A 26786-nucleotide genomic window follows, 5' to 3' on the forward strand; every position below is an offset into this window, starting at 1 on the left:
GAAGTGTAGTATGGTAGGGGAAAGACTTTAATGGAAAATATCATAGATCGAAAAAGAATAAAGAAAAGGTTTTGGGGTTTTTAAAAAAAAAGTCTTTTTTTTGAATCCCACCTAACGTAAGTACCATTCTTTAACGGGGGGGGAAATCAAGTAAAAGGTAAAGTAAAAGGATAAAATTATAAAGTAAGCAAATAATCAAATAATTAAGAAGAGTCCCACGCAACGCAATGCGATGCAATGCCATGCAATTCACTATCCAAAACTTGTATATACGCGGAACTCCACGGGACTGTAGGTAAGCCTGTCAATTGGGTCGGGTCGGCCCTGGACCGGCCCACCAAACCCGGCCCATAATCGGCCTGGCCCCCCAACCCGGTAAGAGGGTGGTGGGCTGGGCTAGTGGAAAAATTAAATGGGCGGACATGCCATTTAGCCCGCTAGCCCGACCCGGGTTAGAAGCCTTGCTCCAGGGAGCTCGGCCGTGCCCACTTAATTAATTTTTTTAATAAATTATTTAAGTGGTATATTTGTGTATATCTTATATATGTTAATGGTCTATTTGTGTTTATCTTGAATATGTTATTGGAATGAAGATTCCCAATGGCTATTCAAGTGCTAAAAATTATAAAAAGTTGAGAATGTGATACAAGACTACATAAGTAATTTAAAATAAAATTCAAACTTAAATTGATAACATTAAAAATTCAAAACACACAAACTTGAACGGTTAACTTATTACAAATGAAAGTTCAAAACGCTAGCATCGATGGAGAAATTTAGAAGATAAACTTAAAAGTTCAATTTTGTGCCTTTTGTCCAAGTGCCTACGTAACGGACCGGTACCCCCAAACCGGTTCGGACTTATGGAGATATATTGTGACCACAATGTTGACATTTAACATGTTCCTCTCTACTCGCTCAAAAATGCAACCACAGGACTTGGAAATTGATATTCGGATTGGAGGAGGAGGTGGAGGATTATCATTATCCATTAAATTTAAATTTTGAAATTTGAACTTGGAAATTGGAAGAGAGAGACGAGAGAGAGATTTAGATGAGTAGGAAATTTAGGGAAAGAGGAAAGTAGGGAATTGTGAGACAATATGGAGAAGAATGAATGGTATTTATAAATCAAAAATGGCAAAGTATAATTTAAGGAACTTGATGATTAAAATAAAGTTGACAACGGCTATATTTTAAAGTATCAAACTCAATAAATTTTAGTATTATAATTTTTTAAATTAATTAAAAATTTTAGGCCAGCTAACTAAAATCATGCCGCCAGCCCTATGTACCTACCGGGTAAGGCCGGGCGAGACACCGCCCTTTCCGCCGGCCAGCCAAGCCCGCTAACTATGGCCGGCATACGACCGACCCATGTGACCGCGTTATATGGCCGGCTCGGCCGGCCGACGACGATCTTCGCCCGGAGGGAGACGTGACCCATGGAGGACTCGCGAGGTCCATATACTCGGCATGAACGGTCTTCATGTTCCAGTACAAACGATTTCAACATACTTTCAAACAATCTGAGCATGAACAATCTCCACTGAAAGTAGAAACAGACTACCTACTTGTTGTCAAGCTTCTCATAGACGAGGACATAGAGTGTCATCCTCCTTAGGACTTCAATTGAAGATCATTTTAATGCCTCATTTTGGTTTCGTTATGATTAAGGCGTACGAGATACGATTGCCTGTCCCAGAATAATTAAGATGTTGTTTACAGATTTGAACAACGGTAATTAAGTACATTTGTTTTTCAACATTTGAATATGCATAATGTAGTTATTTAAACATAATAAACATATAATTCAAATAAAAAGTAACTAAATAGAAAATAATTATAAATTTAATAAAATAAAATTATTATTTGATAAAAATATGAAACATTTATGTTCACTAGTGATAGTAGAGATGTTTCATACAAATAGTGGTGGTCGTGATGGTTGATGCTAGTGGCAAATAATGGTGGAGGTGATAATTGTGATGGTGGAGCCCAGTTGGAGTTAGGTATGCGATGATGGCGATTAGTAATGTTTGTGATAGTGGAGTTGGTTAAAGTTAGTAATTAACGGTGTTGGTGGTGGTGTTAAAAATGGGTGGTGGTAGTAATTGGCCATTACATAGCTATGATGGTAGAGATGGTTGGTAGTAAGGATTGACCACAGTGGTGGTAGTGCTTGATGGTAATGGCAGCAATAGTGACATTTAATATAATTAGAATAAAAAGGTAGTAGGTGTGGTGGTGACTGACAATAGTGGTTGTTAGTGGTGGTTGATATGAGAGATGGTTGATAGCGGTGGTGGTGATTGGCGGCGATGGTGGTTGTTGTCAATGATTGTGGTTGTGATGAGGAAGATGGTTAGTAAAGGTGGAGTGGGGTGGGGTGGGATGGGGTAAAGGGTGGTGTGGGAGTGGGAGTGGGTGGTGGGTAAAGCGATGGTGTGGGGGTGGAGCTAGTGCTTATGGACAGTGGTAGTAAAAATTATTAAATGCAAATACCATCTTAATGATATTGAAGCTTTTGTTCGGATACCGATGATTAAGACATAGAGTTCGTTTGGATTGACTTAAAAAAAGCAGCCTTTAAACACCAAGTATTGAAAAGCACTTTTTAAGTGCTTGAGCTGATTTTATCTAAAGCAGCCTTTTAGATAGAAGTGTTAGATATGCACTCTTTCTGTAAAAATGACTGAAATGACGTTAAAAAACATGGTAACACAAAAACTAAATGGATTATTGCAAAATTTTAATTTACATCTCAATTCAATTTAAATTGTAAAATTGCTTATAGTTATTTTTTAACTAAACAAAAATTATTAACTGAAATAACAAATTATAATTAATTTATTTATAATTTCAGTGTAATATATTAAAAGCTCAATGACTTCAGTGACATTGACCTTTTTTTTTTTGTTTTTTGGTTAAAATTATTACATGCATGAGGTAGAGAATTATTAATACCAAAGTTGAAGGTTAACTGCTTGCTCATTGTTTTTCCAGTTAAATGAGACAATCAAGTAGAAAAAAGTTTCAATGACGAGAACACAAAACGAAGAATGCTTCCGTATTAATGAATGAAAAAGTAGAAGAAGAAGAAGAGGGGGGGGGGGGGGGTAAGAGATTTTGGACTACGTAGCAGATATTTTAGAAGTTATAAGAAAGTATAAGGGATAAAAAAGTAATATATTTGGTCAAAATTAAGTAGCTTTAAGCTAAAAAGCAATAAGACTGGGTTTTTCAACTTTTTGCTTTTGACTTATGACTTATCAATCTTTAACTTATTTTAAACATTTTTCTATTTTGCCAAACACTCCAAAAGTGATTGTCATTGTTCCATCAAATATTTAACAACCTTGATTATTAAATTTTAGTGATAATGGTGGTGGGGAAAGGAAATTTTAAGTGGTGGAAAGAAAACATAAAGAAGAAGCAAAATAGGTTAGGTCTTTGGTGGTATACAGTGATATTCACCCATCAAATCTCATCTTTATGGTGAATGAATGTCATCTTGGATAAAACTTAATAGAGAAAGAATATATTTAAATTAATAGTATAATGATAGAAGTATATTTAAACCCAAAATATAACGAGGGTTATGTTTAAACCTCTTCTCATACTACTGGGGTATACTTGGCCCTTTTCCGTTTATTTAATCAACTTTCCAATGTACCCAAACAAAAAAAAAAAACCACCTTTTGTTCATTATCAATTCTGAGCCGTAAGTTTTGTCACAATAGATTTCTTGCTTGAACTGTCCATATATAACACCTATTATTTCAAACACAGCATTTAGGACACGACCAGAGAGAGCATTATGAATAGCTGTTGTCTTGACACAGGGATTCACGTATTATTCAGTTCGATAGCTTCTAGGTTTGGGTCTAAATATGGTCAAAATATGAGAATTAGTATGAGAGATAGGAGCAAAAATAGAAAGCCGTTGCAGAAGGGGAGGAACTTAAGTATTGAAGCAATTCAAGCTGTTCAGGCATTGAAGAGGGTGGCAAACAAAAACGATGACGTGGCGGTGGAAATGGTGTTTAATGGTAAGGTTAAGCGTTTGCTTAAGAGTGATATGATAGCTGTTCTACGTGAACTCCTTCGACAGAATCAGTGCCCCTTAGCTCTCAAGGTTAGTCCGGATTTATTATTCTCTTGCTTAGTTGTTCAATCCACAAATATTTTGTTTCTAGAATTTCTAGTTTTAGAGATAATGGTCCCAAAACACACCTGAACTATCACTTTTTCGTGAATTTTCTACCTGAACTATCAGGTGCGTGAGTTTTCTACCTAAATGATATAAATAGAAAAAGTGAACAACTAATAATTTTGGTGTGTTCTGACAAATAGTTGGTGTAGGAAACTTGTACACCTGATAGTTTAGGTAGGAAACTCGCGAAAAAATGATAGCTAGGATGTGTTTTTGACCACTAGGCATTAACGATGTTGTAATTAGTGACTCCTCGGAATTCACATATCGTTTAAGTAATCTCCCAACTGAAAGTAAAAAAAGAAAAAGAAAAATTGAGAGCCCCAATTGCTATATCCACTGTAGTAATGATTTGCCTCCAACGAGGGGCGGAATCAGGACTTTTGACAGGGGGATTGGAAAAAGTAAAAAAGAATGTCTCCAGCAAGTTTCGGATCCGCAACATTGGGCTAAACGGCCGCTGAGCTTAAGCTCATATTGTGTTAAGGCGATTCAAAACTTAATAGTTATACACATATAATCAAATTGACCTTATATATATAGTGTAGTTTTCCGACGAAGGGGGTTCAGTTGACCCCCCTGGCACCCTTGTAGTTCCACCGCTGCCTTCAACATGCAATGGAATTAGATATCGCTTACTAAAGCATAAGTGTCAAAATGGTAAAAGGAGTGTTCGGAAAACTAAGCAAGCAATTGGGGTAATGCATAAAAAAAGTTCCAAAGAGGAAGTTCAAGCTTTATTAGAGATCAGGTGGGTGGAGAATTAATAAAGTGTACTTCAAAGAGTCCTGGCAGGTCAAGGTAGAGAGGTAAGATGAAACTGAACGAATTGGAGTTTCCCAGTTAGTAAGGAGGATTATTTTTGGAGAGGAAAATTGTAGGAAGATGTTTGACTATTCTCAATGAAGCTCACAAATTTGAACTGGAACAGTAGGGCCTGAATATTATAGACTTTTCAAGATACTTGCTCAGATATGGAAGGCAGGCATTTCTTCTTTCAGGACACTAATGTCCAGTTATTGAGTTTGGGTTCACAGATAGATCAATTTGGCAAAATCGGACATGTAAAAAAAGAAGAAAGAAGAGAGAACGTTTTATGAGTTGATTCAACAATTTCCCTAAAACTTAAGGTGGTGAAATTATCTGAGTTTGAAAATCAGAGTAAAACTGAGTGCAGTATGTAGAACTGAGTTTTAACTTTTGCTGCCGCTGTGAAGAAAAACTATCTAGGTCATGGTGTTATCATGAATTCATGAGACATGGTTAACTTTGGGGACACACGTGATGCTAAATTGATTATGTCACTAGTAATGATAAGATACTACCAGCTTGGTTAATGATTACTGGCTACGCACGGCGCTAACTTGAAAGGGCTGTGGCAGCTGACATGACTGTTGATATTGTCGTCACAGTTGGCTCGATTCTAGCTGGATAACTATGGCTGTTGACTTAAAAGGTCAATTGAAATAGATTGCTAAGTTAACTAGTTAGGTGTAGAGTTATAACCTGACAAGTTTGTTGACTTGGACCAATGACATTATCTCTCGACAATTCTGAATTGCTGACTTGACAAGCTAGCTTATGCAGCTGAAGACATCAGGACCTATGCTAAGGAGGAGTGTAGAAAGATGGTATCATCAGGAACGCCACCAAAAAGATAAAAGCAAAAAACTATTACAAGCAAAAGAAAAAACACTTTGGCTAGACAGACGACCTTAGGCCGCTACTTTTTTATTTAACTGAGGCTCTGATATCGTGTGATACAAGTGAATTGGTCAACAACGTTTAAAGGAACTTATATAGGAAGTTTTTTTCCTAAGGTATATTCGACATGATAATCTATGGAATATGAACATTCTACATAATATTCTATGGGTTCTACAATATTCTCGAACTTATGTTCAATGACTGTCCACATGCTGTGACTTCTTACATTTAACTCATAACTCCATTGTTTCGCCTAACTTTACGTTATGTACTTGATTAGACTTCTTGGTCTTTATGTTTAATTCCATTTGCGTTTTTTCAATTTCTACATTTTGTTTAGGTTATCTTTGTTCGGAGAGTGCAGAGGTGCAGATGTACTACAGTTCTTCTTCTTCTAGAGGTTTTTGGGTTTTCTTAGAGTGATAGAGGGACCAGGTATTTGAAAGATGTGCGGACTGGCAGATATCCTTGGTTTCAGAGTAGAAAAATTTCCCGCTACCTATTTGGAACTTCCATTAGGGGTGAAGAGAACGGGTAGAAGCATATGGCAGGGAGTTATTGACAGGTGCAGTAAGAAGCTAACCCTTTGGAAAAAGCTGTACTTTGTCTTTTGGGGGTACGCTTACTCTGATCAATAGTTTACTGGAAGGAATTCCGACTTATACTATGTCTTTATTTAGTATGTCTGCGCGGCAGTAGAAAGAAAATTGGATTCCGCTAGAACAATATTATGGGATGAGAATGCAAACAAAAGGAAAACTCACATGGCCAAGTGGCAGGTGGTTACTGGACTCAAGAAAACAGGAGGTTTAGGAGTGAGGAATCTGAAATTAGGGAGTAAAACCTTGCTCTTTAAATGGCTATGGAGATATAATGGGGGTAGTGAGGAAGTGTGGCTAAAAATGTTAGATGCCATCTATGGTGAAAAGCAGGGTTGGAGACAAAATCCTGCACAGCTGAAACTTTATGAGGGAATCTGAAAAAGAAATAAAGTGGAGAGTGGGATGAGTTCTCGCAACACACAAGACTGTAGGTTGGTAAAGGTGCTAGAATCAAATTTTAGTTAGATGTTTGGAATGGAGATAAGAGTCTCAAGAGTAAATTTCCAGATCTCTTCAGCTGTGTTGTGTACAAGGAAAGATTCAATTATAGACTTTTGTCCAAACTCAGGCTGGAATATTAAGAATTTAAATGACTGGGAATTCGATAGTTTCTGCTAAATGCTTCAGTAGTTGAACTCATGCCTAGTTGTTATGGACAAGGTAGACAGGTTAATTTGTGTGTATAGAAGGGATACACAATTCTCAGTCAATAATTGCTATAGAATGTTAGTGCAACAGGATAGTCAGGGGATGTCCAATTAGCCTTGGAAAATGATTTGGAAAGCCAAGGCACCTGTTAAAGCAGCCTGTTTTGGTTAGATAATAGCTAGGGATGCTTGTTTAATTCAGATCATTATACAAAGGAGATGCTTCTTTTTGTGTAGCAGGTGTTGTTCTTTTTTTTTTTTTTTTTTTTTTTTTTCCAACAATGAGCAGGAAATAGCGAAGCATTTATTTCTACATTGCAGATTTTCAAGCCAATGCTGGGAACTTTTCCTTAATATTACCGGTGTATCTCTGGTTATACCATAGAAGATTAATAGCCTTTTGGAGTTTGGCAAGCTCAAAGAGTTAAACATGCGGAGGACTATTCTCATTTGTATAGTATGGACAGTTTGGTTGGAAAGAAACAAGACACGCTTTAAGGGAAAGAGGCTGCAGGTTGCTAGAGTAAAAAATATATGTATCACAAAATTTATATTTTTGGTGTTATAGTAGTACTCTAGATAGGACGGATCAATATTTGGGTTTCCTGTATCTTTTGGGGGGAAACATGTAGTGTGATTGGTGGGGATGTTGCTATCTTGTTTTTTACCTGTTGCTGTACCACATCTTGGTATCAGTTTACTAAAGACTTCACCTATTAAAAAAAAAACCCGTGATCCAGTCTTCTCATTCCTGCAAGATGGCATGAGTTTCATTTATGCTATGTTTTCAGAGACTTATTTCATGTCATCCTAGAGGGAGATCCTTCTTGTAGCAAATTAGAGTGGAGATAAGCATGACAAACCTTTTCATGTTATATTTTTCCTGATCTTATCTACTTTCTAGCTCAGCTATCCTTTTTTTTTTCTCTTTCTTTTACTCAAGTTATGCTTTGATTGGTAGTTTCCGGTGGAGTTTTTGATTGAAAAGACTGTCAAAAAGATTGGACATTCTAATGAACAAAGTTTTGGTGACGTTTAGTCATTTTTGGAACTGTTACATCACACTTGTTTTGCACTTCTGGATTCATCAATTGTTTATTGATTACCTCAGTGTTGGCAGTTCCTAATTATTATGGATGCCCTGATACAGGTTTTCGAGGAAGTTCAGCAGGAGATATCGTATAGGCCGCGACTCAAACTGTATGCTGAAATGGTGTCCTGTTTGGGAAGCAATGGATTGCTTGAAGATATCAACTGTCTTATCATGGGATTGAAAATGGAAAGTAGTTTAGAACCTGACGCTGAGGGCTTTTACGCATTGTTGGAAAGCTTAATGAAATTTAATCTTACGAGGCTTGCACTAGAAGTCTTTTACTTGATGAAGTTGAGAGGATGTGATCCCGATAAGTTGACCTTTAAACTTTTGATAAATGGTTTGAAATCGAATGAAGAAACGGATCTTTCAGCTTTTGTAAGGCAGGAAGCAGAGAAGTATTATGGTCAGTCCCCAGATTTCCTAGATGAGACTGAAGAGGAGGTACCAAGACTAAAGCAAATGTATTCAACCATTTAATCTGTGGTCAATATATGATATGATGAAAAGGCTATTTGATTATTTATCGTGTTTACGTTGGTCTTTTGATTTTATTATGGTTTGTTGTCTAGAGTTGAACTGCACCTAAAATGACTTTTCTTTTAGATGAATTGCACCAATATACTTGACTAGGCAAATCTGTTCCACGTATCAACAATCCCCTTGCCTTTTCTCATTGTCACAGAAATTACTGTTTCACAATAGCTTTTTTTAATGGTAACCGGTAAGTGCATTTTGAATACAATCTCAACTTAAAGGCATGATTCCTTTTTTTTTTTTTTTTTTGCCACCTGGTGTCCGATATCCGCATTGAAGCCCGACTATATTTGGATTCGCGCCCCGTAGGGCCCTATTCGGGGGGAAGCGCTCCCTACCAAGGATTTTTCCATGGCATGATTCCTTTCTGGATAATGCCAGGGATAATATTAGACAAGTTTAACATATAGTAAAGTTGCACATATTTAAGAAAGACTGAAATTACGCAATCGCTTAAATCCTAAAAATACATGCGAACTGACCAAGACAATACAAAATTCACATAAAAAATATAAGGAATTGTGTGATGAATAATACTACAAGCATTATTATACGTAAATAATAATATATAAAGATTATTATACATACAGATAATAACATTTGGATTATTATATTTTAAGTATGTTTATCTTCAAACACTTCCCTTTTTTGAGTTAATATAAATACATGTATCCTTATTCTACTTTCTATTCCTTATAGGCAGTAAGTTCTATGCACTGGTTTACAAATCATATGCAATCACTTATTAAGTAATTACAAATGAAAATTTAATAAGTACCAATTACTAATACAGTAAATATAGTAATTAATTTAATATTACAAATAAAAATAGTATAGAATTTCTTTACATGATTATTAGTGTATATATTTAAATTCTTCCTTATCAAAGTATTCCCTCCGGTTCAAAATAAGTGTTTGTTTAAATTTTAGCACACCTCTTAAGAAAATACAAATTTCTTCAAAAAAAAAAAAAAAAAAAAATTCGACTAAACTATCCTTAATTAAATATGACCTAGTTAATACTCCTTCTGTTCACTTTAATTATCCACTATGGACTTTCCACACCCTTAAAAATAACAAATGAAATGCTTAATTTATCATGATACTCATATTAATTGGTAAATATTTTTAAAGTATTTAAAAAAATGATTTGAAATGAGTACTTAATACGATGGGTAAAATAGAAAAAAATAAATTGTCTTATTCTAATATGCTAAAAGTGATAAGTAAAAGTAAAAATTTATTTATAGAATACTGGACAAGAAAATTCACTTATCTAGATAGGATTAGACTTGGAAGAAAATAATTAAATTCTTCGGCGGACACTTATATTGAACAGAGGGAGTAGTGTGTATAATTAAAAATCCTTGGTTATCAAATTAATGAATAGACTTGTCTCACTATTTTATTTTAGCATTCAAGTAGAGAGAAGTGAGGCAAGAAAATGGAGAGCTCAGGCGAATTGGTGCCGTTCCCATTGTTGATGACACCAATTGAATCAAATTACAGGGCATGTACCATTCCTTACAGGTTCCCTTCCGATAATCCCAACAAACCAACTCCCACTGAGCTTTCTTGGATCGATCTCTTTATGAATTCCATCCCTTCTTTTAGGTAACTTTTGTTTTGAATTACAGTTCTGCACTATTTTTGATGTGTCGATCATACCTTTTGGATATAAGAGTCAGGCTAACTATTGCCTGAAATAATTCGTGATTATGTGATTATGCTGCGTTTGAATTAAACGATTGACTCTCCGTCCATCTATTTTTTACTTGTCCAGTATTGACTTGGCACATTCGAGCAATGAATAAAATGTCGATTTTAGTATATCACCCCTAATTATTGTGAATCATCTAAATCATTCAAATATACTTTAAAAGTAGTGCAACCACTAACAATTCCTTGAGGTTTCCAACTCCCACTGAGCTTTCCTAGATCCACCTCTTTTTGAATTCCATCCCTTCTTTTAGGTACTTTTTTTTTTTCTCTGTTCGAATTAGAGTTCTGCATTATTTGTTCTCCATCTCTAGTTGTAGATTCGAGAAATGATGTGTCGATCGTGCCTTTTGGATACAATCACTTATCGAGCTAAAGTTTAAATAATTCGTTTATTTGATTGTACTGCATTGGAATTACTCTGTCTTTAGAGGTTGGCGTCCATTTGGCCATAAATATTGAAATTGAAAATTTGAGTTTTTGAAGTTGTGATTTTTGGAACTTGAAGTTGTATTTGGACATGCATTTTATTTGGAAACAATCTCAAGTTTTGTGAGTGGAAGTGAAATTTCTCCCAAAAACTGGTTGTTAGAACTTGAAAATATTGTGAAGATAAATTTTCAAAATCTGATCAAATTTCATCGCCAAACAGATGTTTGAGGATAAATTTTCAAAATCTGATCCTAAATCTATGGCCAAATTGGTACTCCCCTCGTCAATTTTTACTTGTCAAGTATACCAAAAATAGATGTCCACTTTTACTTGTCCAATTTGAAAAATCAAGAGATAATTTATCATTTTATACCTATTTTTACCATTATTATTAATTATTGGGTTAGAAACTTCAAGGAGTTGTTAGTGGCTGCACAACTTTTAAAGTATGTTTGATTGATTTCAATTATTAGATGATTTATAATAATTAGGGTGATATAGTAAAATTGCCATTTTGTTGTGTGCCAAGTCAAACATTGACGTGTAAAAATGGGCGGAGGGAGTATCAGGGTGTGGCGCAGCGTTTTGGTCCTTCTTTGGATTACCCATCAAATTTCTTATTTTTTGTTAATAAATGCAGGAAGAGGGCGGAGAGTGATGACACTGTTCCAGATGCTCCTGTGCGAGCTGAAAAGTTTGCTCAGAGGTACCATTCTGTATTTTCCTATTATCCCTTGCTTCACGTTTTAGGTTGGTTAATGTATAGATAAAAAGTTGTTCTCTTTCATTCCCTTTGTTAGAGGAGGGAAGTGGTGGGTACTAAGGAAACTAAAATAGAAGAACTAGTTTCCTAGTGTTAAGCTTAAGTACGGTGTGGTGAAAGAAAGTTGTTTTTATTCTATTCTTTCATTTTCTGTTTATCCAACAAGCCAGCTTAAGTACAGAGTGCTGAAAAGGATGTGGGGAGCAGCTAGCGGGCTAAGTAGTAGACCTTTTTTCTCATGTAACGTTACATTTTCTTCCTCTCTTCTTTGTAGACCTTTTTTCTCATGTAACGTTACATTTTCTTCCTCTCTTCTTTGTACTTTTCAAGTTTGGTCGTGTTAAATAATGCAACATTGAACTAATGCAGTGTTATCAAAGGCAAAATGCACATTAGAACTGCCAAGCACAAGATTTAGTGATTAAAGGCGTAAGTAGAAAAATTAAAATAAATGTAATGCAAGGAAGACTAACTACAAACACACATAAAAATTATATAGACACTAGAATTGACAAATAAAAAACCGACCATTAAGATGTGAATCAAGTTAAAGAATTGCTTCAAGTTTCTGATCGATATGCAAAGATGTATTTGAAGTTTCTTTTTTTTTTTTGGTAAAGTAATAAAATTTCATTAGTAAAGCATCAAGAAGATGCAAGGTTACAGATGGGCAAAAAGCTGCTTCGAACAAAACATGAAGCAGACTTAGCAAAAACCCTGTAGAACAATCTAAAGATATCCCATCTCTACTGTACGATGTATTTGAAGTTTCTTATATAGGTTCCCAGACTAATTTCTTTATAATAAATCCCTAATTTCCTTTTTCCAGTTACTAACATTTCAATCAAACAATTGCTCAATTAACAATTAATGTGACAAATAAAAAACCGAGAATTAAGATGTCAATCAAGTTAAAGAATTGCTTCAAGTTTCTGATCGATATGCAAAGATGTATTTGAAGTTTCTTATATAGGTTCCCAGAGTAGTTTCTTTATAATAAATCCCTAATTTCATTTTTCCAGTTACTAACATTTCAATCAAACAATTGCTCAATTAACAATTAATGTATCTTTGTGCCAACTATATCCATTCTTTAGTTGCTTTTGTAGACAGAGCCCATATGTGTGATGAGGCATATGCTTCAGCAATTTTCGTGCATATATTAAAGAATGCCTACTAAGTGAAGCCATTAGCCCATCTTATGTTGCACCTAACCTTAGAGCTTACAAGTCCCCTCGAGCCAGACTTTCACAACACTTACAAGGGAAATGAGACGTGAAGAAGAGGAAGAGGACAGATGAGAGGGAGACAATTGGGAATGTTAATCATGGAGGTCAAAGGGGTGAGAGGTATCAATTGAAAATGAAGATGTCATGATATGGAAAGGCAGAGGGAAGAAGTTGTACAGAGTTAGGAGTGCATCTGCTTATTTTGGTGATGTGGGACAACAGGCTATCACTTGGCCCTGGAAGCAGATCTGGAAGGCCAAAGCTCCTTACAAAATGAGCTGTTTTACTGTTACATGGTTAGTGGTAAGAAAGGCATATTTAACTCATGAAACCTCAGAAAATGGGTGTACAGTTGAGATCTAGATGTTTCCTATGCAAAGCCAAAGAAGAAATAGTAGTCATCTATTTATCCATTGTGTATATACTTCCCAACTGTGGCAACTGTTCTTGACTCTGGCAAACCTGAAATGGTTAATGCTTGGGAACGCTTTCGAATTGCTGATAGCTTGGGACTATGCTGGAAGGAATGTCAGGCAGAAGAAATGGTGGAGGGCCATACCTACTTGTATCTGGTGGACCAACTGGAGGGAAAGGAATAGCAGATGCTTTGGAGACAAGAGTAATTCCATTCAGAAAGTCACGATTAATTGTATCTTGAATTTACATTTTGGGTGCGAAGATTATAGAGGATGCTGAATCCATCTTTGAATTTTTGGAAGCCTTGTGAAATGTACTTAGGCTTGTCTTGGGTAAATCACAGTGGCCAGCACAACCTTTGTGCTGATGAATAATATGCTACCTTTTTCAGAAAAATCATGGGTGTCAAAGTTATGCTTATGAAATCAGAGCAGAATGAATAACTTGAATAAAAGAAACATAATCCAGGTGGGTTTGTTGGGAGGATATAGCAGGAGTAAGTTGGTCCTGAGAAACATACATGGAAGCAATACTGTGGTCAACCATTTAAAGTGTGCTAAAGAAAGGTGTGCAAAATTATTCTTGCCATGGGAAGTGCGGGATGGATTACAGTACCCTAAGATTTATTAGTTAGAATAGAAGAGTGGGTGTTACCAGCAGAGAATCATTTATACAAGATTCTCTATTACTCTATGTATTATATGCGAGATCTTTCCTTTCCAATCAACAACGACAACTCAATCTCAAACTAGTTGGGGTTGGTTATATGAATCTTCTGTATTTTCTTCGCATTAGTCGGACATATTTCTTTTGGTACTGGTAAATAATTTGCATTTTAAGGAAAATTAGAGGTCTATAAAACTAGAAGTTCCTTTAAATCTCACATTTCTCTACTTAGACCTAAAGTAAGTGCAAAAACAACTAAGCTGATCCAAACTAGTTGATATTGCTTATATAGATCTTTTGTTTCCATTTATGTTATATTCTTAACTAAGTCACTGATGCTGAGATATGTTAGGTCTTATGGGGCATCTTCTGTCCACGTGATTCTAAGCCTATCTCGTCCACTTTTTGTACCTTCAATCATCTGTGTGCCACCTATACTACAGACTGATGCACTTTGAGGTTTGCATAGTACATGGACAAAACCATTCTAAACGACCTGCTCTTATTTATCTTCTTTTGATCAATAAAATAAATTTACTTCATCAATACTTATCCAAAAAGATATTTACTTTATAAAAGAAAAAAATGATTGTGCAAGTTACATGGTTACTTTTGTCTAAATCTGGTGTTGTTATTTGGAGGGAAATTGGTAGGGATATAGTCATATTAATCTAATTATAAGTGGGTTTGACTTGTCATTGAAGTGATGAAAAAAATAAGTCACTTGAGACCATACCTTGAGCAAGTGTCCGTGTGTTTTAGAAGGTTTGAGGTTTATATGTATGTACAAATTGAAAATTGATGACAGTTTCCATTTTTACCCTTTTTTTTTTTTTTGGTGTATAGGTATGCTGGAATACTTGAGGATCTAAAGAAAGATCCTGAAAGTCATGGAGGGCCTCCTGATTGCATTGTAAGTTCAACCATATTGAGCTAGGAATTGTTGACTCTTAAGTTTCCTGATAACTTCTTCTTGTTGCTAAGAAGCTAAAGTGCTTTCTCCTTTGTTTTCTTTTAGCTTCTTTGTCGCCTTAGAGAGCAAGTACTTAGGGAAGTGGGGTTCAGAGACATATTTAAAAAGGTCAAGGTTAGTATGAATTCTCTAATTTTAAATTCCTCAATTTGCCTCTCCAATCTCCTGTTTGCAAGTGGTCAAAGAAGTTAATCTTTCTTAAAAATGGTGGATCATCCAGAAGAGAGATATGTTAGACCTTAACTTTGCATCTGCTGTGCAAACATGCATCTGGGTTGTCTGCTTGTAGATGTTGACATACCTTACAAAATAAACAATCCCACTTCTTTAAAGATCATCAGATTGTTTTGTGCTCCTTATCCTGCAACATTAGAAAGTAGTATCAGGTTTTAACTTCTTTAAATTGTTGGGTGTATTCAAATGCGCTAGGATGAAGAAAATGCAAAGGCTATATCCTTATTTAAGGATGTCGTATGTCTTAATGATGCTATTGAGGATGAAGCCAAGCGAGTAGAGAATTTGGTCAGAGGAATTTTTGCAGGAAATATATTTGATCTTGGCTCCGCAAAGGTAAGCCATGCTTTTTGATCCATGATTTCTTCACAATCACTGCATGAAGTCCACTAATATTCTGAACCATTAGTCATTTGGATTGTATATTTTCCCTGGAAATAAGTCAAGTTATGGTAACTAAACTCTTTCAATCAACTGATTTGGTTTATCCTATAGCACTTTTGACTATATATATCCGTCCAATGCTATTCCCAAATTATCTCGAGATTCTAGTGGAAAGTTTTTTTTTTTTTTTTTTTTTTTTTAATAAATTAATGAATTTTATTAATGTTTGGGCAAAAAGTGGGTTTTTACTGAGTATGTTGTTGTTGTTTGGGCCAAAAAAAAAGCCTGTATCACAAATATACCAAAAGTAGAAACGCCCACAAAAATGGACGTTTTTCAGTTCTAGTGGAAGGTCAAGTTGCTCAAGTTCATATTTCCTCAATTGGTTCCTTAGTAATTATTCTCTTTTTCTTGCCACCTTTGTAACTTGAATAGAAGTGCATTCTGGACATACCACCACTACAATATCAGCTGCTTTATTCAATTCCTGGACAATACTCATAATCTACTTCATATGCTGCAACCTCGCATACTATCTAATATGTTTTTGCTTTAAGGGGTTGTTACACCACAAAGTCAGCAGCTCAACACCCAAGCCAATACTGATCCTACTTAAAGGGCAACCTTCTTGTTCATAAGATTACAACAAGATTGATATTTGCGACGACACTCTTGTACCCTTCTTTGGGATTTATTGCATGAGTTTGAAGGATCAGACAAACTAAAAGCCTTATCGCCTGTCTCACTCCCAGGATCAGAAAATTATTGTCTGCCTCATGGTTCTCAACTTCTTATGCTTAAGCCTAATAGTTACTGAATCACATTTCACACTGTCTCTCCAATTTTTAGGACTCTACAATTTCAGCTTAGAAACTTTTTAAAAGATGCAAATCAACTGGAATTAGCAGAGAAATCTTTTAGAGTTCTTAGTCATTGCCAGTAACACAATGAGGCTCAAACTTACCAGTACATCAGCCTGTTCAGATGGTTTAGATTCATCATTTGGAATGTTTGCTCTTATTTGAGAGACTTGATGCATAACACCTATGTTAAACTCTTCATTTTCCTAAAGCTACTCATGTCAAACGGGTGTTACATAAACATAGATTCCCAGTAAAGATCCTTGCACAAAACCTGCTAGAAATTGAAATTGCCTATATAGATTCCTCTGTCTGACAAGCACACCTGAGTCCTTGTAACATATCACAACATGCAGAATAGGGAGAGCTCCGTGAATTGCATAAAATATGATATCCCTGAGCATCTTGTTAGGACCTGTTCAGACTCCAACTAGCTGAAACCTTCCAGATTTAATTTTGATATCCTAATCTTGTGTCCTGCACAGCCAGCAATTCTAAAATGATTTAAGGTTTTCAAGATCATGTAATTGATGTCTACTTTCTTTGACCTCTCTTGAAGCTTGCAGAGCTGTTTTCAGAGGATGGTATGTCCTTTCTAGCTAGTTGCCAAAACCTTGTCCCTCGACCCTGGGTTATCGATGATTTGGACAATTTCATTACCAAATGGACCAAAAAAACATGGAAAAAGGTGAGTTTCTTATCATATTTCTTCTTTATTTGGGCTTCAAGTTTAATGATCCTTACTTTGACTAGCACTAACTACATTTGATGTCTGTTCCTTCACTGACATCCTTACTCTTATACAGGCTGTAATATTTGTTGATAATTCTGGTGCAGATGTTATTTTGGGTATTTTGCCGTTTGCTAGAGAATTACTTCGTCATGGAGCACAGGTTTGTTTTGGAGTCCCTGGTCCTTTCTTTTATGTAAAGATTGGAAGTTTCTTGTGTTTAATAAACTGAATTGAGTAGGTTACCAATAGGTGGACTGTTCTTTGATTACATTGCATTGAATGAACTGCCATTATGTGCATTTTGATCTTGCTTTGTGGGTTTTTATGGGTGCGCACAAGTTCAATATGCAGTATACATCAGTCATCACTGTGATGGGATTTTGACTGCCTCTTCTGAGTGTGTAACTTCATTCTCTTCCATTGCTCTTTTGGCTCTTTTTGCAACATCGAGATATTAACGAAAATAGTTTATTCTCCAGCTGGGGTTTTGTGTTTCTTTTATGTCTATAAGTCATAGTTGCAACACCTTGTGTATAGTGAATATCATTGTTCTTGTCTTGTTTCTACTTCATCAATCCCCTGAAGCTAAGAAACTGTAGGACTTGAAAAACCCTAGTTTAATAGGTATGAAGCCACAGAGAATAAGTTACACTTTCTGTATATGTCACCATGATGATAGTATGAAGCGCATCAGATTGGCTACCACCTATTGGTTAGCTGATAAAAATTTTAAGCTGTTTTGAGCTCTTATACGTAGTATATGAAAGCATTTCTGGTAACAATGTGTTTTTCCTGTTTCCATATCTCATTTAACTACTGCTTTCCTTGACCAGGTTGTTTTGGCTGCTAATGACTTACCTTCTATCAATGATGTTACTTACCCTGAGTTAGTAGAGATTATATCTAAGGTAATAGAAGTTTTATGTTCCAACTTTTGGTTTGGGGCTCTCAACTTTTGTTTGGTATTAACATGTTGTTTTGTTATGAACAGTTGAAAGATGAGCATGGGAAGCTCATAGGTGTTGACACATCCAATCTTTTAGTTGCCAATTCTGGTAATGATTTGCCGGTAAGTGGCAGTCATTTTTGGCATCATTCACGTACTGCAGAGCGTCCTCCCCCACCCCCCAAAGAGAGGATGGGAAACCTTTTTTCTAGATTTAGATTCCCTCTCAGTTGAGGTTTCTTGACCCGAGGTTAATGGTGGCTCACAGTTAATCTCCTAATTTCATGTCTACTATTGCTTAGCCCGTAATTACTGACTTAGCTTACTGAGAATTCCTACTTTTAAGCAAGCGACAAGAATTCAGGGCTAACTTATTTTGGTTCACACCCAATCTAAATTTTGATAAGCACCAAACCCTTGAGCTCACTCTCCAGCTTGTCTTGGCTGGGCCATGTTGCATGTGATGAATAGCATGAATGTCAGGTTGACAAGGCAATTTCTGGCTGGTCCAGCTGTCAGGCTTATGTTACTGAATGCATTTATGCATGTTGTCGCAGGTTATTGATCTCACAACGGTATCTCAGGAGCTGGCATACTTGGCAAGTGATGCTGACCTAGTCATTTTGGAAGGCATGGTAAGGCTTTTGCCATCAATTCTTTTGCAGTATAATCCCTTTGGGAAGGCCTTTTCATGTCAGCTTTTGTCAAGTTCTCTATCGATGCTCTTCTGAAACTGCAGTATAACGAGAGGAAAATAATTTTCCTCTATACTGCTGCTGTAGTTATTGGTGGAGACTGTTATCTCCCCTGTGGCATGAAAAGTTAGAGTTTAATGATTCTCTCTTGTTGTTGACCTCTAGAAAGAACTAATGACAAGGGCTATTCTTCTGCATGCCTATTGTACTTTGCTAGCTGTCGTGGTTCATTCGTACCTTGTCTTATGGGTGTTATTTTAACTCCTACCCTTTGTTTTCTTCTTTCTAATTGCCCCTCAACTCAGGCTGTACTTCGGCTTAGATTCGGCTATATCAAACCTTTTTCTGCATGTGCTGCATGGACTAATTGATTAAATTTGAGGGGAATAAGGCAAGATGTGGAAAGAATCTGGCAAGCTTCCGCTTCCCTATTAATTTGGCTGCCTCTTTGGATGCGAATAGCTATGTCTCTTTTTTCTTTGAGAAGTGTGAATAGTTATGTTCTTAGGGACAGTGTTACATTAGAAGTTAGGGATGGCAATGATGCCAATGTGTGTGTAAGGCCAGATTTGGGAAGACTCTGATTGGCAAACCTCACTCCACAATGAGATTGGTTGTAAGCTGCCTATTTGGACGTGTACAGCTATGTTTTTTTTTTTTTTTTTTTCCTTTTAATAAGTGTGAGTAGCTATTTTCTTAGTGGATAGAGTTGCATCAAAAGATTAGGGATGGCAATAAGTGTCTGCAACCCCTCGCCCAGCCTGCAAGTCCCCTGGCTCTAATTGCCAATTCTCACTTCACACTTCTCTCTCCTGTACTTTTGTGACAGGACGAAGGGTATGGATCATCGTGGCTTCCCATAACTTTTGCTACTACACACTTCCTCCACTCCTTAGGAAATCTTTTTCTCTTTTAACTTATATAAACTGATCAAAGCCTCTTATTTTAGATTTTCCACCTATTACCCGCTCCTGCTACCTCGTGTTGGAACTTCCCGATTTGTGATTTTGTTTAAAAACTTATGAGCATTTGAATTTTCTGACATCATAGTGGAATAGATCTTTTTGAAGTTTGTAAATTTACAAATCTCCTACCTGCTCATGTTGCATGAAAAGGGAGAAGGGAGAAAATTTGAGAAAGGAGAATGAGAGAGATGGATAAGATTATTATTCAAAAGTCAAGTGTCCACCAATCAAAAGCCTATTTGTAAATCAAGAAATTAAGCTAAATTCTTGGGACAGTTAAACTCTTTATTCCTAATTAAAAGATAAGAATAGAATCTAATCTAAAAGGGTTGGGATTTAAACAAAAAAGATAACTATGCAGAAAGATGGTTATATCTCTATGGAGCCGCATCACTTAGCCATATTTAATTGTTAGTAAATTTCCACTCTCTAACTTTTAGCTTCTCTTCGAATTCTTTGCAGGGCCGTGGAATAGAGACAAACCTGTATGCTCGATTTAAATGTGATTCCCTCAAGATAGGAATGGTAATACATTCATGCTTTCATTTACAACCGTAGCAAGCCGCCACCAACTTCATGCTTTCATTTACAACCGTAGCAAGCTGCCACCAACTTCTCCTTCTCCTTTTGCCCTTTATGTCTTGCTGAGGGTACCAAAGGAAGGACAAAAAAGAAAATTAAAAACTCCCCTATATTCAGAGGATTTTCCCTCTTTGTACAAAGTTCTTCCCTTTTATAATTATGTTATTAACCTATTTTTAATATTTTGTTTCTCAAACACAGGTAAAGCACCAGGAGGTTGCGCAGTTTCTTGGAGGAAGGCTTTATGATTGCGTCTTCAAATTTAATGAAGCTTCAAGTTAATTAGTTTAGCTATCAACTATTTCAGTTCTTTCTAGTGGACTTTTAGACAAACCCAACAAAATTGAAGACTGGCAAATCACTATATTGGATATTATTTGCAACTCTGTTGCAGAAAATGTTTTAAAGTTCTTGGAAGGTTGGATTGCAAATGAAGCACCTGTGTTATTGCTTCCATGTGCATAGGTGCACCTCCATGGCGTGTCTATGCAGGCAAATACTAATTCTACGGGTTCAACCTTTAAGGCTCTTAGCATTGAACTCATTGTATTTATAAATTATGGGTTCTGACCTACTATTTGTTGCAATTTCAATAAATTTTTACACATAAATTTTATGTTTTGCGTAAAAAGTACTGGTTTTAGATGAACCTCGAGGCAAAACTCTACATCCGCCTCTGTAATGCTGGCAGGTGTCACGGTTGCAAATTGATCTTACCCAGTCTTTCTGGCACAAGTGTGGCCAGTTGGACCTAGTATTCCAAAACAACAGCTATTCAATTTGTAAAACATTTAACTATTGCATTAATTTGATGGAACCATGGAAGAGATTTACATCCAGGGGTTTAACAGTATGATAGTTACTGAATGAGCAGTCTGGTGATTGGTCTGTCCTTGTTAGTTGAGAGGAAGCTACTTTATGGATCAAGTAAAACATGTTGGTCAGAACCTTCTTCAAAAAGGTCTAAAGAGTAAGCTGCATAAGCAATATATTAATTTTAAATTGTAACAAGTTGCATTCGAGTGCACGAGCAGGCATGTAAGCCATTCTTTTCCTGATACGTGTTCATGTATACCTTAATGTCTCGATTAATTAATTAGGCATCAAGTTGCATTCTAGTGCATAAACAAGCAAAAACACCTTGTTTCCCAATTGTTTTTTTTTGGGAAGGGGGGTGTGGGGGTTCCTAATTTGGCCGTCGCATCACGCATGTGGATGTTGAACATATGCAGATATAAGACACCTCCAAGAATATGGTGGGACGGGCCACTGTCCTTCCACTCTTAATCAGAAGTCTTGGTTGTTGGCTGGAATTTTTTTTTTGTAGGTAAGGCTTACCCGCTTGAATGAATCTTTCTTAAGTCTTCTTACGGGATGCAATTTCAATTAGTGGGGTGACTATACTCTCTGTTATCCATACTAATTTGCAAGGCAGGTTAGATTAATTCATAATGAACAGTGAAAATTTTGATTCTGATAAATTAGCTATTGATAAATACTAAGTATGTCTAAACAAGTACATTTACCCTCCTTGCTTTTCAAAAATGTATTCTCTCAACTAATAGAATTATTTGTTATTTTGGTACCTCTATTAACAAATTAAAGAATTTCTTTTCTATTTTGTCAAAGCGAGGCTGAAACTGATGCACGGCTAGTGTGACTTGTGAGTCCAAAGTGGGGGAGTGTAAGATGGTGAGATAACATCCTAGGGAATTTCTTAATCAAATATTTCCGGTTCGAGTGAGAATAGTATTTCCTTTGAAAGAATACACTAAAACCTTTTAGCGAGCTACGGTAATTTTTACACTCTATGTTGATTTCGGAAAAGTAATTACCCGGTTTAGCCCATTTTTATTTTTTCCCGCGTTAGTCGCCAGAAAGGTCGACTCCTTCATCCTCTCCTATCCAGATCCGCTTGGAATGTAGCCGGATCTTGCTATCCAGATCCACATTATTATACAATTTTATAGTGTAGCAGTGTGTATAAACTTATCTTATACATTATTATACACTTTCATACAAGGTTAGTACATTGTCTACTGTAGGTGAATAAAGTTGTATATTGTTGGTTAATGTTGTATACCATGAAAAAGTGACTACGCGGATGTAAATTAAAAATATGGCTACATGGATGTAATTTTGTATGCTGGATTGTACAATATTGAAATTTTCCCGTAATAATTTTGATTAGTGCTAGTGATTATTCCTTAATCAAATATTTCGAGTTAAAGCCAAAATAATATTCTCTTAGATAGAATGTACTAAAATCCTATTGAGGAATGGATAGGAAATGTTTGGAAACAAAAAAAAGGAGAGATAACAGGCTAGTGTGAGGCCAAAAGTGGTACTCGACTGCAGACGCAAAAAGCAAGACAGGTTTATGACAGGATCTATGGCTCTGTCTGCCCATGGGATTATGCGCCCCAAGTACAGAACCTTATTGCATTCATCTTTCACTACACATAAAGTATCAAACTTGCCTCAACAATTCAAACTTGAGAGTTATACTACTATTACTACTACTTCCAAGAGACCAATCTCTATAAACGCCTTGGCAGCAAAGACAACTGAGCACTCTGATATCCAAGTCCAATCACTTCCTCCAAATTCCGTTAACGGTAAGCACAAAAATGTCAATATGAGAAACCAAAATTCTTTCTCTCTTCCTGGTAGGGGTGTTAAATGGGCGAATTGGGCTGAATTTGAGCAGGTTAAATGTATTAAAAAGTTAATAAATGAGCGAGTCATTTGAGTTAATAAATTGGCAGGTTTTGGGCTAAAAATGACTAAAACGCAGGTCATAACTCAACTAGTCTAATTCTTGTTATGTTTTAATTATTTGTTTGTTATTTTATAAATTTAAGTACCAAATAAAAGTAATTCTTTATTGTATTAACATATCAGATAAAAAGAATGTCTTTATGAAAATATTTTGACAAGATTTTTCATGAGTAATTTTTGGGCTATATATCCGTTCAATTTTTAGATGAGCTGAATTGAGCCGTCAAAATGAGTTGAGCTAGTAAATGAGGGTCATTGATCCACCCAAACTTGAGCAGGTTGGGCGGGTAATATTTTCGAGTGCTAATTTTGCCATCCAACCTCCTGATTGTTGTGTCTATTTTATGACAACTTCCCTTTTGTTTGCTTGTATGGACTCTGAATTTAAAGGATGGGCTGCGTTTGCTAAAAATGTATCGGGCGAATGGGATGGATTTGGAGCAGAATTTACCAAGAATGGTGAGCCGATTGAATTACCGGAATCTGTAGTCCCTGAAGCATACAGGGAGTGGGAGGTGAAGGTATTCGATTGGCAAACTCAATGTCCTACTCTTGCTCATGAGGATGACTCCTTCTCTTTCATGTACAAGTTCATCCAGCTCCTTCCCACTGTTGGCTGTGAAGCTGATGCTGCAACTAGGTATACCATCGACGAGAGGAATATTACTGATGTCAATGTTTCTGCCTTTGCATATCAATCCACCGGATGTTATGTGGCCGCCTGGTCCAATAATAACAATGAAAATACATGGGAGTTGGAGCATTGTTTGATTGATCCTCGGAAAAATGAGTCGAGGGTGCGAATTGTTCAGGTTAGAAATCATGACCCGTTTATTAGTTGGGAAAGTTACACGCTAAAATCGCTAGCCATATATATAAAAAATATACGTCATTTATGTATAAAATATGTATATTATATGTATATATAAATTGATATACAAAAATATACAATTGCTGGCTATTATTTTGATGGGCGGCTATACAGTGTAAAAATTCCTTATTAATTTAATCCATTTTAACCCGCCCAAGTTTGACGTTACCTGTCACCATTTGACACCTCTGATTCAGATTGTGCGCCTTGAAGATTCTAAGCTGGTATTGAAAAGCATTAAGGTGTTTTGCGAGCATTGGTATGGGCCGTTTCGAAACGGTGATCAGTTGGGTGGATGTGCGATTCAAGATTCTGCATTTGCTTCTACCCAAGCCTTGGACCCTGCACAGGTCACTGGTGTTTGGGAGGGTAAGCATGCTATCTCCAGCTTCGACAATACTCCTGAAGTAAGCACTACACAACCTCTCCAATCTCCTATTTGGTGAATTGTTTGACCGACCTCTCACTAAAAGTTTAAACTATTAAAGAATCACACTGTTGAATTACTTCATAGTTATGTTTCAGCATGATCATTACATGTTGAACTGATTCTTTTTTCATGGGCCAAACATGTGGAAGTACTTTATGCTTTTTGAGTGGAGTGCAATTTGAACACAAGACCTCTTGCTTGCTCTGGTACCGTGTTGAGTTGCGTGATCAACACATCTAAAAACTTAAGTTGTTAGAGAAAGCACACTTTGTAATTGCTTAATTATGTTATCTCTCAACACTATCATCCTCCTATTATCAATTTGACGAATGCTTGCAAGGATGACTAACATTACAGAACACATATCCAGAGCACTGAATATATCGTGCAACAAAACAATCTAATAGTTGTAACTGTAGCTTTTTTTCCTTTCTCCCCTTGTTTTTGGATCATCAAGAACTTCATTTGGCAGCAGGATTGTAGTTTTTCACATTTATGTGCCTAGACTGCAAGGTTAGGCACATAAATGTATCTTCAATATTGATTCTCGGAAACCTCTCTATACATTCAGGAAAAGCACATGGATAGTTCTCGGGGAACTGAAACTCTCTGCCCTTGTACCAATGCTTCATATAGAAGCTCTAGACGAACGACATTACGTAGTCCTTTTAATCCTTCACATCTCTGTTGCCTGCAGTGAAATATAAGCTGACCTTAAGGCCATTGTTCTTCAATTCTATCCACTAAATTGATCAATTTCAATTATTCAGGTACCAATATGGGCGAAAAATGCAGCATAGCCAATTATTCTTTTGAGTCACCAAAATTATAAACAATAGAAATAACTTTTAATATCTGGAACACCATTCTTCTGTTCATGAGCTTTGGTATCTAAAATACTAACGTAAACATATAATGTCAACTTTACTGGCTGTAACTCTTGCCCGATTATAAATGATATGAGACCTTATAAGGGTTCCTTAATCTTATTGAATAGTGCAACCAATACACCATCTTATTGACTTCAATTTGTTTTTAAAGTAGTAGTAGTTGTTTGATGCTTGCAATTAGACTTGCTTTCTAGGAATTAGTAATCTTGGAAAAATGACTTTCAATGTCTGTGGTAGATCAGAGATAAAGAATTTTTAGCATGTTAGCATGTCAGCATCAGAAGGATAAGTAACGGGGAGTTCTGAATTACTCTGCCAGAAAGTTATTCAAGAGCTTGTTGATGGCAGCACCAGGAAGACAGTAAGAGATGAATTAGAGCTTGTTTTGCTCCCAAGGCAACTCTGGTGTTGTTTGAAAGACATTGCAGGTGGCGGAACTTGCTGTGAAGTTGGGTGGCTGTTCGAAAAAGGACGTGCCATGACGTCCAAATGCATATTTTCTGATAATGGGAAGTTAAAGGTAAGTAGTTTTCTTATTGTTTCTTCCAAAAAGGAAAAAAATTTGTTATTTATTTTCAGTCTTATTTTAACCTTTTGTCCTTCCATATCGTTGATAATATTAGCTTCTGGTGTCAGTTGAGCAACTTTTTTTTTTTTTTTTTTTTAATTTTGAAATAACTGGAGTTTGCCATTCTCTATAGCTTGAACAAACTTGCTATACTGAATATTGTATTACCACCCAATTTTTAAATGGATCACAATTTCCAAGCACCCGCTCATTGTGACACTCAATGTTTCATTATTCTTCAGGAAATATCTATAGCACGTGAAAGTGCAGCATCAGCATAATAGTGCCAGTTACCTGCAACATTGGCACAGTCATATGGCCAGAGCAGTTAGAAGACAACTGTTCAATTTCCCTTTCCCAGAATTAAACTAATGAACGGGAAGTATATAATTGTATGTTCAACATAGTTTTATTCACATGTGACAACCATTCTCTGTATAATATTGGTCTAAGATAAATGATATTGATCTGATATGAAAGAAATCGCAGATGTTTTGATGGGATCTCAACTTCATATCATGTCTTTGAAGCAAAATGTTCGCTTAATCTTTTTTGTTGGCTAGATCAGACTCTTGTAACTAGTTGTGACTATTTTTTGGAATGTGTAAGCTCCCTGGTGTTAGACTAGTATAGTTTTGTTTACAGAAGCAATCACATTCTCTCACTCTTCTGTAACTTTCGATGCATCTTCTTGATACCTTTAGTGAAATCTTCTTACTTCATAAAAAAAAATGATACTCTCTCCATTCACTTTTACTTATCACGTTTCATTTCTCAGGAGTCAACTTAGACTAATTTTCGAAGCTAAATTGAATTAGATTAATTCGATATTTTGAAGTTTAGATG

The 26786-nt window shown here is 36.1% G+C and overlaps 3 protein-coding genes across 4 annotated transcripts; all 3 read left to right on the forward strand.

Annotated features, from left to right (window-relative positions):
* Nucleotides 1-3690: 3690 nt before the first annotated feature.
* On the forward strand, nt 3691-8789 carry LOC132049847 (protein THYLAKOID ASSEMBLY 8, chloroplastic-like). The gene is made up of 2 exons (XM_059440802.1): nt 3691-4138; nt 8323-8789. Exons 1-2 carry the CDS (start codon nt 3821-3823, stop codon nt 8743-8745), a joined length of 741 nt encoding a protein of 246 aa, XP_059296785.1. The 5' UTR covers nt 3691-3820; the 3' UTR covers nt 8746-8789.
* Nucleotides 8790-10238: 1449 nt separating this feature from the next.
* LOC132049848 (damage-control phosphatase At2g17340-like) lies at nt 10239-21016 on the forward strand. The gene is made up of 12 exons (XM_059440803.1): nt 10239-10416; nt 11594-11659; nt 14875-14941; nt 15047-15115; nt 15431-15571; nt 17039-17167; nt 17286-17372; nt 18046-18120; nt 18204-18281; nt 18716-18793; nt 20281-20343; nt 20602-21016. The coding sequence occupies exons 1-12, from the start codon at nt 10247-10249 to the stop codon at nt 20680-20682; spliced, it is 1104 nt and encodes a 367-aa protein (XP_059296786.1). The 5' UTR covers nt 10239-10246; the 3' UTR covers nt 20683-21016.
* A 1669-nt stretch (nt 21017-22685) lies between these two features.
* On the forward strand, nt 22686-26443 carry LOC132049850 (uncharacterized). Of its 2 annotated transcripts, XM_059440809.1 has the most exons (5): nt 22689-23018; nt 23572-23993; nt 24250-24459; nt 25692-25892; nt 26183-26443. In XM_059440809.1, the coding sequence occupies exons 1-5, from the start codon at nt 22781-22783 to the stop codon at nt 26219-26221; spliced, it is 1110 nt and encodes a 369-aa protein (XP_059296792.1). In that variant the 5' UTR covers nt 22689-22780; the 3' UTR covers nt 26222-26443. The 2 variants fall into 2 exon arrangements, with proteins under 2 accessions (XP_059296793.1, XP_059296792.1); XM_059440810.1 differs by lacking the exon at nt 26183-26443 and having other exon boundaries at nt 22686-23018; nt 25610-25750.
* The last annotated feature ends 343 nt before the right edge of the window (nt 26444-26786 follow it).

This window comes from Lycium ferocissimum, chromosome 3 (assembly GCF_029784015.1).
Source record: "Lycium ferocissimum isolate CSIRO_LF1 chromosome 3, AGI_CSIRO_Lferr_CH_V1, whole genome shotgun sequence".
Lineage (NCBI taxonomy): Eukaryota > Viridiplantae > Streptophyta > Magnoliopsida > Solanales > Solanaceae > Lycium > Lycium ferocissimum.